This window comes from Bacillus rossius, chromosome 1 (genome assembly GCF_032445375.1).
Source record: "Bacillus rossius redtenbacheri isolate Brsri chromosome 1, Brsri_v3, whole genome shotgun sequence".
Lineage (NCBI taxonomy): Eukaryota > Metazoa > Arthropoda > Insecta > Phasmatodea > Bacillidae > Bacillus > Bacillus rossius.
The window spans coordinates 340,692,555-340,708,576 of NC_086330.1; the positions used below are offsets into that span (position 1 = coordinate 340,692,555).

General features: G+C 38.0%; 1 protein-coding gene across 1 annotated transcript in view; it reads right to left on the reverse strand.

Moving 5' to 3' along the window:
* Positions 1-1,436: 1,436 nt before the first annotated feature.
* Positions 1,437-16,022, reverse strand: part of LOC134528124 (uncharacterized) — a 53,906-nt gene continuing 39,320 nt past the window's right edge. The window contains exon 3 of the mRNA XM_063361432.1: positions 1,437-8,005. Coding sequence (XP_063217502.1) covers positions 3,585-8,003 — 4,419 coding nt within the window. The 5' untranslated portion in view covers positions 8,004-8,005 and the 3' untranslated portion in view covers positions 1,437-3,584. The remainder of the gene's footprint in view (positions 8,006-16,022) is intronic.

Below are 16,022 nucleotides of genomic sequence, written 5' to 3' on the forward strand. Positions count from 1 at the left end.
TTAGTAAGCAACATTATTTATGCCCTGTCAAAACAAAAATTTGGGTAAATAACTTAAAATTGAAACTATAGCAAAAATATTTCTAAAAGTGGGGTATGTCGGGGCCTTACACCAGTTAAAGGTAAAAATCAGAGCTATAATGAATTGTATGTTACTAGAATGTTGCTTTTGGTGACATTAGGTTTTATTGTTGGTATTTTTATCATCTCATATTCACTATTATTCTCTATATTATTATTACTATAATGAATAAAAAGTTACAAGCTTTTGTGATGGAAGTAAATGATGCACCAGATTGACTTCTTCGAAACTAGTGCTTGGAGTATTATGTGTAAACTAGTAATAAATACATTTTTTTTTTCAGTGTCTCCTATGCTCAAAGTAATCTGTATTTTTCCCTCATATTGATTTTGTTTTTGTTGCATTATTTTGTTATATTATAAGCATTTGCTCTTATTGGATACTTGTTTTGTTTATAAAATAATATAACACTGTTATGTAAAAAGTAAATATATAAATTACAGTATATGGATCGTATTGTTGTGTAGTAGATGTGAATAACATTCTTTGTGGTTATTATTATTCTATAACCTTGTACAGTGTTCTGAACTTCGGGGGAAAAAATGTACTTGCTCACCTTGATAATTTTTTTGTCTTTCTTTACGTATGATTGTTATATTACTGTATTTATCCCATGATTTTGTAAAAGAAGATATTGTGCAAAAAAAAAAAACAATAAATTGCCTTTAAAATATTTGAGATTCTGATTTTAGAAAATCTGGGTTCGATTTACCCCTCTGAACATGTTGCACCCAAAAAAAATTTAAATTTCCAGAAAATAAAGTTTTTATTTTTAAGCATTACTTAAAGTAGCGTTTCAAAGCTTAGAACTACAAATATGTTACATCAGAACTGGTAGATATTCAAGGTTTTTGGGGAGAATTATTTTATTTTTCCCTTTTAAAATCATTAGAGATTAAATTTAAACAATTCCCTATTTAATGAACGCATCCATCGCAAGGTAACAGTATCCCAAAGACGTCATGTTAAAACTTTAAATGCTATGGACAGTGTTAATTTAATCAAAAAATTATCATTTAATTTGTGTACCTACCTAATACTATTTGTAGTACTAGTCATTAATGGAGTTAAGTTATTCCTAAGAAATTATTTTACATAATAGTTCATAATAAACATAAATTGGTTACATCATCACTATGACATAAATGTAAGCAAAACTTCAATGTGCATTGCTAAACTTAAAAAAGAAGTCACACAAGAAAATATATTTTCACACTTTAAGCATAATCATGTACTTAAGTATGTGATCAAAATTATTATTTTTTTTTAAATATTTTTCACTAAAGACATTCATTAATTAAATTGATGCGGACTGATTTAGGTTTATTTATAAAATAAATACTTAAGAGTTTCATTTATGATTTGTGTTCCAAGTATTTATTAAAACAACTATTTACAGAAAGTCAAGTTTACATACATATGTGAATTCTCTCATTCCAATTAAAGAAAAACGAAAAGCTTCTTTGCAGAAAAATGTTATAAAATCATTTTTCACTCATGGCTTTTGTAGCCATTCTTTCAAAATAACATCTTAAGTCATTTATACTTCCAGGCAAAAGAACATAGGCCTACAGTATTGAACTGTAAAACAACTAATATTTTAGATAAAATGTTTATTTTACTCTCTTTTCGTGCCTGCAGTAATCTTGCAGCCTGAGCAGTCACAGACTGCCAAGAATTTTCATTTAGGACTTGGAAAACCAGCTATAAAGTTGGTGGGGATGAGGGTAGACCTCGTAGACAAAGTGCAGTTCATTTGAAGTCATTTATCGTGTGAACACAGTTTTATCGTTAACAGTCTTATATCTTATTTTGTTTATGCAACACGAAAAAAATAGTGTTTCAATTCATGTATTTCCGATTCGAACTGCACTGTAACTAACGTTTGCCATCGTTGGACATGTAGCCCAAAACAGTATATTTATAAGTCTTGTACTAATTTTATCAGAACACTTGAGAACCACTTACTATACCAAAATTCCAGGCATAAATGTGTGTTTAAACATATAAAAATTTTATAAACGATACACTTAACAACAAACACCATAACAGTTACCCATTCCTCCACAGAAAATTCTGCAAGTACAATAAAGCTGATTTTTTTTGTAACTCTTCTATTGTGATAACGTTAACATTGTTTCAATTTTCTGCATAAAATTTTTGTAGCTATGATTCTTCTGCTCAATATGTAAAGGAAGTTTATTAACTTTTTAAAAGTTTTATTTTTGAGTTTTGTGCCCTTTAACATGTAAATAATACAAAACATATGATAAGATAATCTAATTACATACATGATGTTAATTGCATTGCATTCACTGCTATGAAATGTTACAACTGCTCAGGTGATTCATAAACAAATGAACAGATGTGTCTTAGCAATGTTTCAAAGAACTTAAATAATTATTAAAAATTTAAAAAGTAACAGTATTCTTTAAAAAAAGGCAACAAAATTATTATAGAAAATCCTGACTATATTTGGATGCTGGGGGTTGTATTGGGCTGAAGTTACTTAATTACCTCCAAAGTTATTTTATGTTAGTTTTTTGACTAGCAAGTTTAAGAGGCTTTTATCAATTATGAATTACACATTTGTACACTATTTCAATTGCTTATGTATTAATAACTAAGCTCATGTTCATCAATACATAAAATTCACCTTTGTTAATACAGTTAAAAAAAATACACATGGATGTTAAGAAGTGTGAAATGTGCAACCAAATACTTCTTATGTTTCGATATTCATTTTGCAGTAGTGCTCTCATTTCTAAAACTAGGCACCTAATAATAAATAAATACAAAAAAATAAATATTTGAGAATTCTAACTACTGGCTCAGAACATCGAAACGTGCAAAGTGTTTGTGCTTTAATGATGTTTGATGAAATAGCTTAAAAATAAACAGTCACTCAATGTATTTGATTTTCCAGTGGCCAATCTGCTGTAAACATTGTATGTGAAGTAATTTCGTAACTTTAAACCAAAAATATTCTGTAAGCATCAGCTTAAAATCACTTTTTTTTTAGGTTTAATATATTCAACTAGATTGTGTTCAAACTTTTGTTGATGCCAAAATGGCTTTTATTTAATACAAAATTAAACAGTCTGTGCATATGAGCAATGTCTTACGTTTTAGTAAGTTCATTCACTTTTATAAAACCATTTCTATATTCACTTGACACGTAAGTCAGACAGTGATATTTGCAGCCTTCAAATGACTTAAAGGGATCTGCCTACCTGGTGTTATTATTATAATTTTTATGTGGAATGCAACATGGCACGTACAAAATATGCCCAGTTGCCTCGATGTACTAGGCAATGAGTGGGTGTGCAGTAATTTCAATTTGTTCCATGAACATTTGAAGCTTTAAGCGGTGACTCTATAATTATATCATCAGAAAGGGTGTAAAAGAGCAAAAATGTGTGCCAGGTAGGCGAATACCTTAAGCCTTAGAGTTCTCGTAAGAGAGTTCTCGTAGGATAGTAGAGTTTCTAAAGAAATACCGCCTAGAGTTTCTTTTCTTCTCTTTCAGCAGCTTGCACTCTTTCACTTGTCGAGTGCGAAGGTGGTCCACTTGCCTCATCCTCGGGATCGGTGTAGATGGGTTTGAAACCTCCAAACAGCTGCGGTTTGAAGTTCTCTATGTCAAAGTTGGTCGCCTCTTTGTCGTGACTCCCTTCCGTGCTCGCAGACGATATGCCGGACTCCCCGGCGACCGAGTCGGCCCTGTCGACGGTCCCGAGTCGCGCAATCTCGCTCGCCCCGCCTCCGACGACGCTCCAGCCCTGGTTGGTCGGGGCGGCGCCGACGTTGGCGCTGGCCAGGAACGGGGCCTGGAAGTTGAGGGGCGGAGGGGAAGTGACCGCGCTCACAGAGGGAGGGTTCACGCCGGCGGGCCGGTGGTTGTCGTGGGGCTGAGTGTGCACCACCGCTGAAAGAGTGAACTCCGAACCTCCGGCCCCGACGACAGCGTGATGGTGGCTGGGTGGGGAGGAAGGTGTTCTGGGATTGTCTGTAATCCTGAAAGGTCCAGAAGAATGCACTGTAGTTGCGAGGGAGACAGGAGCGGAACTTGACTGCACTGTTTTTAATGTAACTGATATTGGTGCCGCAGAGTGTATGACTTCTTTGTTTGAATTTGGTGTGTTGACAATCCTAGCTTCTTCGGCTTTATCTACTAATGTCCAACCATTGCTTCTGTTCCCATAGACATAAGGTTCTTTGTCTGTGAATTTTTCTTTTAAATAAGGTTTCTTTGTAGCATATGGCATGAAATCTTGGAGGTATGGTATGACGTTTATATCTGCATTATCTTCACGTTCATTGACATTGCTGTTATAAACTTCTGCTTGAAATGTTTCTTCTGGATTATTGTCGTGTTTGTCACCACCGTGTTCTGATAAATTTTCATTCTTATTCAAATTTTGTGGTCTCTCTGGAAAGGAATCACTTTTTTTCTCACTGTGTACTATAAAAACATTAGGTTTTTCAAGAGGATATGGAAATTCAGATTTTGATGGGGAGGGTGGTACATTTTGGTTTGATTTAGACGGTGATTTAAGAATCGGTGTGTCATACTTATTTTTTGGAAGTTGCAGCAAAGGTTCTTGGTCTTTATGATGAATGAATGTTATGGCTGCTGAGCTGCTGTCTTCACCATTATCAGTTCCTGTCTGTAAACCATATTCTTTTTCCAAATTTGATGGTGGCAGTGGGAGCTGTGGACCGCGAGTTCCTACTACCACGCCACTACTGTCCGAACCTCCTCGAATGTTGACCGGAGCCGAGTTTACTGGATAAACAACAAATAACGGGTGATCACTGGACTCTTCCTCTTCATTTACAGGAGGCACTGAATGATACTTTGGTACTGGGGGAGCAAAATTGTGTTTGGCGTCAGGAAAATCATCTCTTCTAGAAAGAGGTCGTGACTGCATCATCTGCAACGTAGCAACTGGAGGTCGGCCATTGGCAAGACTGGATACGTGCTGTCCGTTCCTTCGATGCACTAGTAAAGGTCTTCTCTGCACCGCTGGTGGAGTCGGTGGAATGCCGTCAAACGGAAGGAGCCCCTCTGTATCATCCTCTGTGACGGCATCATCATTGCGGTTTATGCGGATGTGTGGAGGAGGTGGTGGCGGTTGCAGGCTCTCTACTAACCCAACAGGAAGTCTCTGTCCTATCACCGGTGGTCTTTGCTGCATGTACTGATGTATCCTCACACTATGCTCTACTTGTCCATGGGAATTTTTGGCATTAGGTCGGAACTGGGGTAGAATATTAGGTAGATTGTTCTGAATACCAGGCCTCCTTCCACTGTTCGGGTTCGGTCTGACTACTCGATTTGGAGGAATCTCTGCACTGTGCAGTACTGTGTCTATTTTAGGTCTAGCTTTTTGATTTTGTGGAGGATAGTAGTTCTGAGATGATGGAGGTAATTTTGTACGTGTATCCCAGTTTGGAGTAGGTAGCAGAGTTTCTGGCTTTGCTGGTGGAATTAAATATGGTGATGGAGTCTGAATGGGTTCTCTTCCTGGTGATTGCTTCTTCTGTGTTGTACTTTGTTGATTTAGAGTTATTGGAGGGAAAGTCTCTTCACTTATGGGCCTACCGTGAGGTGTAATTTTGTCTAACATAACTTCAGTTTGACTGGTAACTAATTCATTTTTAGCAAGTGAGCCTGGCTTTTCTTCTGGAAATACAACATGACCTCCAGGAAATTTGGGAGACTCGAAAATTAATGGTGGTTCTGGTCGTGGTGGTTCAACTCCATGAACCTTTGGTGGTTGATGCTTATCTGCTATGCGAGTCGGAAATTTGAACGAGGATAAGCTTCCATCAGTACTAGGATACTTTGGTCTGGAAAGAACCTCATGATTGAGAGACTGGCCTCCGCTGCCAAATCCTATACCGCCTCTTACCACTATGTTAGCTTCTCCATTTGGGTTCGGGACATGTTCCATGTTGTCGAGTGGACCAAGTATTGGCTTGAAGGGTTCTGCATTTTCATCATACGGCCTTGCCTGCAGTGCAGTGCTCACATAGTGTCCTCGTACAGGAACATTTTGACCTTCCTGGCTAAAACTTCCTGAACCAACTTGATGTATACCTGCGCCAACCACAACATTTGTGCTCAAATTTTGCAGATATCCTGATGACTGTTCAGAAGCAGTTGATTTAACTGTCGTTTGGTAAATGTTTGGTTTTTGTTTCAATGGTTTCTGGAATCCACCGAGCTCAGGCTGCCTTGGGAGAGTAGCTTGTTGTAAAGGTGTTTTGAACTGTAAATGTGTGCCCAAAGGCATAGATGTGACAATATTTTGTGACAATGGCAAAGAAGTACTTGTTGGTGGTTGTGTTGAAGTAGTTATTTTAATAATTCTTTGTGCTGTTGTTGGTTGAGTAGTGCTCACTGTAGTAGTGTATTTATGAAGTGTACTTGTTGTAAATCTGAATGGTGGCTCGGATGATGTACTAATGGGTTCTGGCAATACAGGGGGATATTTCTGATTTGTAGGCTTGTGTTTCATTTCTTGGGTTCCAGGATAGTGTGCATTATCATCATCATCATCATATTCTCCCTCTTCACCTTCAAAATCTGTTTCATAATAGTCTGAGCCAGTTGGTTTTCTGTTTGAATCTGATAAGGAATCATGAATGTACGGAGCACCACCATTCCATTGGTGTGGTCTATCGATAGCATAATGGTTGTTAGTATTATACTGGCTGTTATTTGATTGTTCATTTGTGTTTTCTTCAAAATGATGATCAAACTGCTGGTTAGGTCTTGAAATGTTATGTATTCCAGTTGAATTAGTTCCAAAGTTTTGTCCATCTGTGGATGTCTTGTCAGAATAACTTTGTGGGAAGTTCACATTTTTATGTGATTGCTGCTCTTTTGATGAAAAAGATGGCTCCGCATGGTTTTGCACTACTCCATAATTTGTTCCGTAACCATAACCTGGTTGTACTGATGACGTGTTTGGTTTATTTGAGAGCCCAGCAGTGTTAACAGCTTCATTATTTTTACTGGGCGAGGAAGTTTGATTTTCTGGTATTTGTGGCTTGCCAGAATTGATCCAGTCTGGTTTTTCAACGTGTGGAAATGATGTTCCTGGTTGAGTTTGAGACTCTTTGTTATGTACAGAGAAATCCTGGTCGCCACCGGAAACATGTTGTTCATTCTGCTCCTGAGAATCTTCGTAGAACTCCTCATACTCGTCGTAACTATAGTTAGCTATAGTGGTTGTGGTGGTGGTGGTTGTAGAAGGTGGTGTTGAGGTCCTTGTAGAAGTTTCCCTGTTCATGGTGTAGTAAAATGGGTGTGGTGTTGGGCTTGTAGACAGAGGCCTGTGATTATTGTTGCTACCAGCAGTTCCTTGCACTTTAGTATTTGCATAGGAACTAGATATCAGCGGAAACTTATCGTTGTGATATTTGTGATTGCTGTAATCGTGGACTCGTAAGTTGGTGAATTCGTTGAGGTTACCAGGAAAGTTCTTATAAGGAATAATATTGTTTGGCCTGGGGTCTGAATCAGTGCTGGAATCTTTATGGTCACTTTGACTTGCAACACTACTTTGTTCTTCGCTCCCGCCGTCGTTAGAAACTTTATTGCTGCTGCTGTTGACCTTCACTGTCCTCGTGTTGAAGTCTACGACCCCGGTCACAGGGTCCTTTTCCAGGTAGAACGGCTTCCCCCCGAACAGACCTGATATCTTTGAGCTCTGGGGAGACACGAATGCCGAAGGTTCCGGGAGATAGTCTCCCTCCTCTTCGTAGTCGCTGTTCCTCGCGAGTGCGACCGCATCTGCGCTGGACGTCGTCGTTTCGGCATCGCCTTCCTGAGACCTCCCCGTCTGCAGCAGCAGTGCAGCGCACGCCAAGAGGAGCAGCATTTTCTGTGGCTGCAGCGACATTCTCATACCTAGAAAAAAAAATTAACGTCAGATTTTTCTCTATCAAAAGAACCTATCTTTTTTTTTCATTTTACATCTCTCAGAAAACATAATGCAAGCAAAAATTGTACTCTACAGCGAAAATTATCGAACAAATTCAAATGTTTGCATAAATTGTTGCCTTTTTAGAACACCTCAATAAAGTTGGGAGTCTCCCTGATACTTGCAGAAAATGAACAACCAGAATTAAACTTAACATGTCTTGATTTGGTCCGTCCCATTTTGGATTTTTCGAACACTAAACCAAAGTTTAAAGTACATACAGCTTCTGTATTAGGATGTACGACCTGGCTTCGAGTCCCAACAAAATTTGGGGAATGTGTTTGCTCATGTTTTGGAAAATACCCTCTGAAATTTCAGCCAGTTTGGATGCGCATTTTTTTTTTTTTTTTAATTGTTTGTGTGAGCCTGCAAAATAGTGTTTACGAAGGTGATGGCCTCATCATTCGACAAAAATCTCTGCCCCCATGCGCAACTTTTAGCCTAGGGAACAAAACAATTGTCAATTGGCTTTAGATCTGGTGGGTAAGGAAGGTGGTCAAGCAGTTCAATCCGCAATTCGTTGTAACCGCTGAGATGTGAGCTGATGAATTGTCTTGGTGAAATATTTTTTTTTGTTTCTGAAAATGTGATATTCTGCAATTTCTGCCTTCAGTTCGTCAAGTAATGATACGTAGTATGCTCCTGTAATGTGTTTTTTTTCAAGACGATTGATTAAGATGATCCCATGACCATCCTAGAAAACAGTCATCACCGCTCTCCCGGTGTCGCATACTTTCATTGTCATCCAAGCTGGTATGGCCATGTTTGAATTCAGCTGCCCGAAATATCCCTGTGGTAAATTATGGTGCAGAGTCCCCGTGCACAGTGTCAACTCGTCGCTATTTTGCTTAGACGTATTGCCTTCCAAAAACAAATATTCAATGACAGCTCGCTACTCAATTTTCCATTTTCAAAAAAAAACGCGCATCAACTCACGCAAACGATTGTTGAAAAAACAAATGCACGTCCAAAATGGCTGAAATTTCAGAGTGTACGTTCCAAAGCATGAGCAAATACATTCCCCATTTTTTGTTGACGAGTGCTGCCATCTTCATGTTGAGCTCGGAAACTTTTCAGACAACCCTTGTAGTCGCCTGCTTGAAATAATCAATATTCATCAAAATTTAAAATCATACCGTGTTATTAAAAAATTTGAATATCCAAGTAATAGCTAACAATCTCCCTTACACATTCTTTTTAAAAAAATTAAAATAGGTGGTAAAACATTGCCTTTTATTTAAGAGCAAATTTAGAGGCTACCATAAAATAATACACTACTTATAATAATATATTTTTTCTTACTTTTTTAAAAGCGTGTGTCACGACAGCACACAACTCGACCCGATACATGTGCCCAAACTATGATTTACTCCTCCTTTGTGAATGCAAATATTTGGCTATCACCACCACCAGAGTTCGTTGGAAGCAGTTCTGGTGTTTATGCGTCTTTATTTCCAAATCTATGTCAAAACGGCGAGCACTTAGATCGCTGAACATAGTGAATAGGCTACCAGGGCCATCGAGAGACAGTGAATGTCCGGAAATAAAAATAAAAATTGCAAGGAATAAAGAAAGGAATCTTAGACCTAAGTATGTGTGCGGGTGTTTTTTTTTTTTTTTTTATGTAAATGACCTTGGGTTTCTGTCGCTCTGTGCCTTTCCTCACCCCCGCGATTTTTTTCCCCTTTTTCCCCCGCTCAAGTAAATAATGTTTGACTTCCTTTGAGAAAAGCTTGAACTTGTATAAAATAATTCCGCATTGGTAGAGAAATCGCTTATATTTTTTATGTGTGTGATTTTCACACGAATGACATGATTGCCCAAAAACTATTCTACTGATTTAATTGTACTTACAATCATTATATAAATCGTGGCAGTGATACAAGATAAGCAGAAAAAAGAAACATAAGTTACCTGAAGTAATTAACTTATTTGTGAATATTTAAATCTGGTTATTATATCAAAGTCTACATTTGGCATCGACAAGGATGTCAGACAAACCAGAAACTTTCTTACGAAAACGGCACAATCATCGAGCCCAGAAACACTTTGTGCGAACGTGACAGAGATGCCTGCACGCAAGCTACATCAAAATGGCATGACCTTCCCAACACAACACTTGCTGTTTCCGAATGATTTTTTTTTAATTTAAAGTCAACATTCAGTGTGAAACCAGTCGTGAGAGGATATCCGAATTCTTGCCACGCTAACCCAACCTGGTGTATCAATGAAAAATGCTTTTTTTTATTATTTTTCGGTGGGGATTTATTTGTGTTTATAAATTCTTCACTCTATATTTTCAGGTAAATTTTAATTTTTTCCCACGTTCAAGTTGTTCATTTGACAGTAGGTATTAGATAAATACAAAAGGGTGTAGACAGTCTTTGACTGGCTAAGTAACAGACTATCATTACTTTTTTTCTAAAAGGTAGCGTCACAAGCCCTTGGAAGGTCACAATGATGCATGAAAAGACGCAAGCTACTTGTTCTTCCACGAAAGACTGCATCGGCGTTTCTGCAAGGGTTATTGCAACTGTTCAGAAGGTTAAAAAAGAAATAGTCTTGCACCTTTTAGGATAACTTTTCAAAGATCTTGTAGGCTGAGCAAATAGTCTAAAGAAATATTAGAAAGCAGCCACTCCTGTAAATGTGAGCACCACGGCAAAAACAAAAAATCCCTTTCGACACAGTGTACAGGCGTAGGTAGATTTTGAAGTACCTATTACTTCTGGAAATATTTTGAAAAGTTCTACAAACTTCTGGAACATATTAAGAAATTAATGTGTACAACATATTTATGTTCTCCAGTATTACAATATGATCAATTAAATATTGGCTCATTTTCCATGCAGCGCGATAATATTACAACTATTTCTAACTGACCGTATCCACCGTTGAATAACTTAGAACGAATTTCATATTATATTCCAAATAATTATTTAATATATGCCACGTAATTATTTTATTGTATTAACCTTCAAACACTATTTTTCATCCCTTGTACGAATAAAGTGGTCGTATAATAATTTGATTTGCACCAAGGCTTAAGAATGAATGAATTTGATACTAAGAAATTTTGAATCTTTTTTTTTTTAATATTTAAAATCTTGTTTTTTACGATAATAAATTGTTTAATCAAAATTTGTTTCAGCCAAAGTTTTTGGTGAATTTTGGGACTTATACAATAAATTATAACGGATGGTAAATCTATTTTAAAAAATTATTATTTTTTTACTTTCAAACCTTGTAATTTCCACCCCTTACAGGTACGGTTGGTTAGATGAATATTATTTTAACAATAGTTTTAGTCATAGAAAGTTAAACAAAAATGAGAAAGTATTCGGTAGTGTACATGGTAGGGAAGTTTTATTTATTTTCTTATTCCAACCCCAGGTTTTATCAACCCCTTGCAACTTTTTGTTATGAAGAATTGTTACAGACAAAAGTTTTAAATAAAAATTATAAGATTTACAAACAATTTGAACGGACTTGACAGTGTGCCTAATAAGGTAGTTATCAATTTTTTGTCATTCAACCCCTGTTTATTCCACTCCTTCCATTCATTGTAGGTCGTATAAAAAACAATTTTCAGACAAAAGCTGTAGATTATACTAATTAAAGATTTTACAATAAATTAGAACCAATTTGATAGTGTACATGGTACGGAAATTATAATTTATTTTTTTAATTGTAGCCCTGTTTTTCAACTCCTTTCTTTCAGACAAAAGTTTTAGATAAAAATTATAAGAATTACTAGCAATGTGAACGGATTCGATTGTGTCCTTACTAAGGGAGTTATGAATTTTTTTTTTGTCTTCCAACCCTTTTTTTTTTTCACCCCTTGCAGTTATGGTTGGTCGTATGCAAATTGTTTCAGACAAAAGTTTTAGATAATGGTTTCAAACAATCTGAACGAATTTAAAAGTGTGCATATTAAGAGTGTTGTGATTTTTTTATCTTTCAATCTCTGTTATTTTCATCCCCTTGCAGTAATGGTTTGTCATATAAAAAATATTTTCCGATGGTAGCTGTAGATAGTATTTTTATGTTTTATAATAAAAATAAATGGATTTAGAAGTGTACAAGGGACGGATTTTATGAATTTTTTGTTATTTTAAACTCCTTTTATTCCAACCCTTGCAGCAATGGTTCGTCTTATCAAAAATTGCTTTAGACAAATGTTTTAGATAAAGTTATAAAGATTTACAAACACTTCGAACGAATTCGATGGTGTGCCTACGAACAGAGCTATGGGTTTTTTTTTTGTCCTCCAACACTTGTTTTTTCCACCCTTTGGTCTTATCAAAAATGTTTTCAGACAAACGTTTTTCGTATCACTCCCACGAGTTATAATACGTTCAAACTGTGTGTGTGGGGGGGCGGGGGTTTTCCACATTATGGGAGTTACGGCGATTTTTCTGTTTTTCGATAAACCTTTCCATTTCTACCCCTTTGGTCGGAAATTGTCCATTAACGAACTCGACCGACATTTTTCATGTTTATAGTTTATGTATCAGTTTGGAAGAGATTTGTGAACAATTGCGGCAGTCATATATAAATAAATAAATATATAAAAGTTTTGAGTTGACGATGGTCTACGGACCATGAAACGAAAAACTATATAAAAAAAATTCGGAAGTCGCACCATGGACAATTCATGTAGTCTCATGTTACAAATACACTTATTATACGAAACTCGGATACGAAATTTAACTTAGAATTCTTTAAAATAATATATACACGCAAAATGTGTTTTAAACTATATTTCTGGACGCGAATCAGGCGTTGTTTCCGCGCCCGCCGCTAGAATTCGCTGCCGGGGCAGCTACGTCGACTAGCGTATCGTTTGATTTCCAGATCGAACTTTTGAACTATATAATGAAACGGTTGCGATGAAAGCGAGAAAAAAAAAATAACACATTGAAAAAAATACTAACTTTGACTTTGGACCTGATTATCGACAAGTATTTTAATTAAAATACTGCCCAAATGATTACAATTCATTAAACTGTTAATACTATAAAGTTTCCCTTTGGTTTTGTGAACTTTTGTTCGCGCCATCCACCACAGATGGCAGCACTATAGTTACACATTTCCGTTCCATTCGATTTCTGTCGCATTCACGAAATTACTCCTACCAAATGCCGTACCTATCGCGAAAGCTAAGATGTTGCACATAAAAATAAAATAAAAAGTCCGTGAAAGACGATCGAGCCTATGCGGTTGGCAACAATGCCTCTCCTAGTGACCTACTGACAGGAACGGGTTGCCCCGCTCGTTCAAGGTCACGCTACGGTGCATTCCTGGAACATTGACCTGTGGCTGCGAAGCGCGTGGGTCGCAGCGCCGCGCCGTCTTGTCCGGGCAACAAGCACCCATCTCCACATTTCGCGCGGCCAGTGTTTCTTTTCACATTCCGACTCTGCGGAAAGGGAAGGGGAGTAAAAAAAATGTGGGAAGCCTTCATTTCACAGACGAGAGAGCTACACCCGAAGTTCCCCGAAGTTCATACTCGCTTTTTTTCCCCGTATCTTTAATGTAACTATCCTAACCAAATCAACCGTCCACAATGTTTTAAAGTATTTATAATGTAGCTAACCTAACCTAATTGACCATTAGTATCCTTTTATCAACACATTTACAATGAACAAAAAAAAAACGAAGATGCACGATCGGGCGTTTGGCTCTCTCGTCTGTGAAAAGGTTTCCCAAAAAATGTATGTTATGCGTAACGAGTGGTCTAGTTACGGAAGTCTTGGCTTTCGGGTTGGAGCCATGTCGTGGTATTGGTTTCACGGGGGGCAGGGATAACAAAACCCGAAATACGCCATATTGTTTTCAAGACATTTTGATGGCGTATCGTTTACTATTGGTTTGATTGGTATTTCTTTCATGCAAACTTCACATGTGTGTTTCATGTATTCATTAACATTAACATATATGTATTTATGTCTTGTCTTAATGACATCAATCAATGGCCTAAGGCTCAGTCTCACACACCATGTTGATTTGTTGTTTTTTTTTGTCATTGTTTTTATTTAAGAGATATTTCTAAAATTTCAACTCGATGCATCCTTTGCATTTATTGTCCTGTCACAAATATTTTCAACATATATTCACTTAGTGTAATGTAGTAGATGTAAAAGGTCGCGTAAACTGCGTAGTTATCATCACTTGCACGACTGTTTACACGCATTATTTTACACTAAGTGAATAGCTCTTGAAAATAGAACAACAAATTCAAAGGACGTATACTGTTAAAATTTTTAAAATGCCTCTTAAATAAAAGTAATAAAGAAAAAATGAAAAGAAAAAAAAACCTGTGAGAAAGTATTTCAGTACTCGGAGTTCTCGTGTTGCAAACACACTTTTAATACGAAACTCGGGCACGAAATATAACGTAGAATTCTTTCAAATAATGCCGAGTGTAATAAAAATATAGGCACGCAAATTCTATTTTCAACTACATTTCTTGACGCGAATCACGTGTAGTTTCCGCACCCGCCGCTAGAATACGTTGCCGGAGCAGCTCCCTCGACTATCGAATCATTTTATTATCAATCCGAAATTTTAAAATGTAAAAAACAAAAACAAAAAAAGAGTGAAAAAAGGGGGGGGGGAAGCGTGGAAAAAAAAACAGAACCCAGACGTTGAAACGTTTTTTTGACAAGTAAATTTTATTGAATAAACTGCCCCTCTTGTTGAAATTCACTAAACAGCAATACTGTAACGTTTACCTTTTTTCTCTGTGAACCTTTTTGTGTTTCGCGCCATCCGCAACAGATGGCAGCGCCGTGGTTGTTTTACACATTTCCGTTACTCGACTTCCGTCGTCAAAATATGTTTCGTTGGTTGAAGGCGGCGCGCGAGAACTACGAACGAGGAGTCGACGTTAAATCACCCCCCCCCCCCCCCTCCCCCCCACCCAACCGAGCGCACCATTCATCCAGGAGTGTTTTTTTTTTCCTAACCTAAGTTAAAACTAAGTGTGTAAGGGAGGGGTCTAGGTAGGGAAGACTCTAAGTGCGTCTCAGGGCAAGCCCTATACGCTCTAGACATGCGGGTTTTTAACCATGCAGAAAAGGTCACGTGCATCATGTGCTAGGAGGGGATTGGCCAGCCATGGCAGACGTTTTCGCCATGACTAACTCCCCTCACTCTTAATTCTAGACTAAAACTAGATAAGTTGGGCCCAGGTAAAACCTCCATAGACAGAGGGAAAACCCTGGGCACATACATGCGGGATGCAAAGGTCATGCATTATTACAAGCAGGTGGATTACAGGAATAGAAGGATGGTCCTGGAAGAAGAGTGGGGCGTGGTAGAAGTTCTACTATGCAAGGGTGGGGCACTTGGACTTTTAGTCCGCATTGGTTTGGTCAGGTCTGGTCATTTTGGGGGCGGCTTATGCCGTTTCCCGTCGTGCTGCCAGTTAGCACTCATTGTGGCTGTGTAATATGATCGTGTAAGTGGGGCGGTCGCGAACTGTGGCGTCGGACTAGACTCCAGAGTGGTGACATAGCTTCAGGTCGACCTGTCGCCAGTAAAAGGCTGTCGGTCAGTTAGAGAAATTGCCACCATCTGTCATTGAAAAGTCCTAGCTGCAGTACTACGCTGTGTGAGCTGCGGTCGCGAGCAGGGCATCGAGCCAGACTCCAGAATGGTGACATAGCTTCAGGTCGACCTGTTGCCAGCAAAAGGCAGTCGGTCAGTTAGAGAAATTGCCACCTTCTGTCATTGAATGTGAGCGCGGGAGTCGGTGGGCGGACGCCCTCTGCCCCCCCCCTTTTTTTTTCCCGGGTGCACTAGCTCTTTAGGCTGTGGTCACTTGGCGGAACCAGGGAGCGAAGCATTCTCCACACCATCACACTCACCATCATCACCAGCTACCACCACTCACCCAGTACACACAAACAGCAAAGGCAAAAACGCAGCCATCTCCTG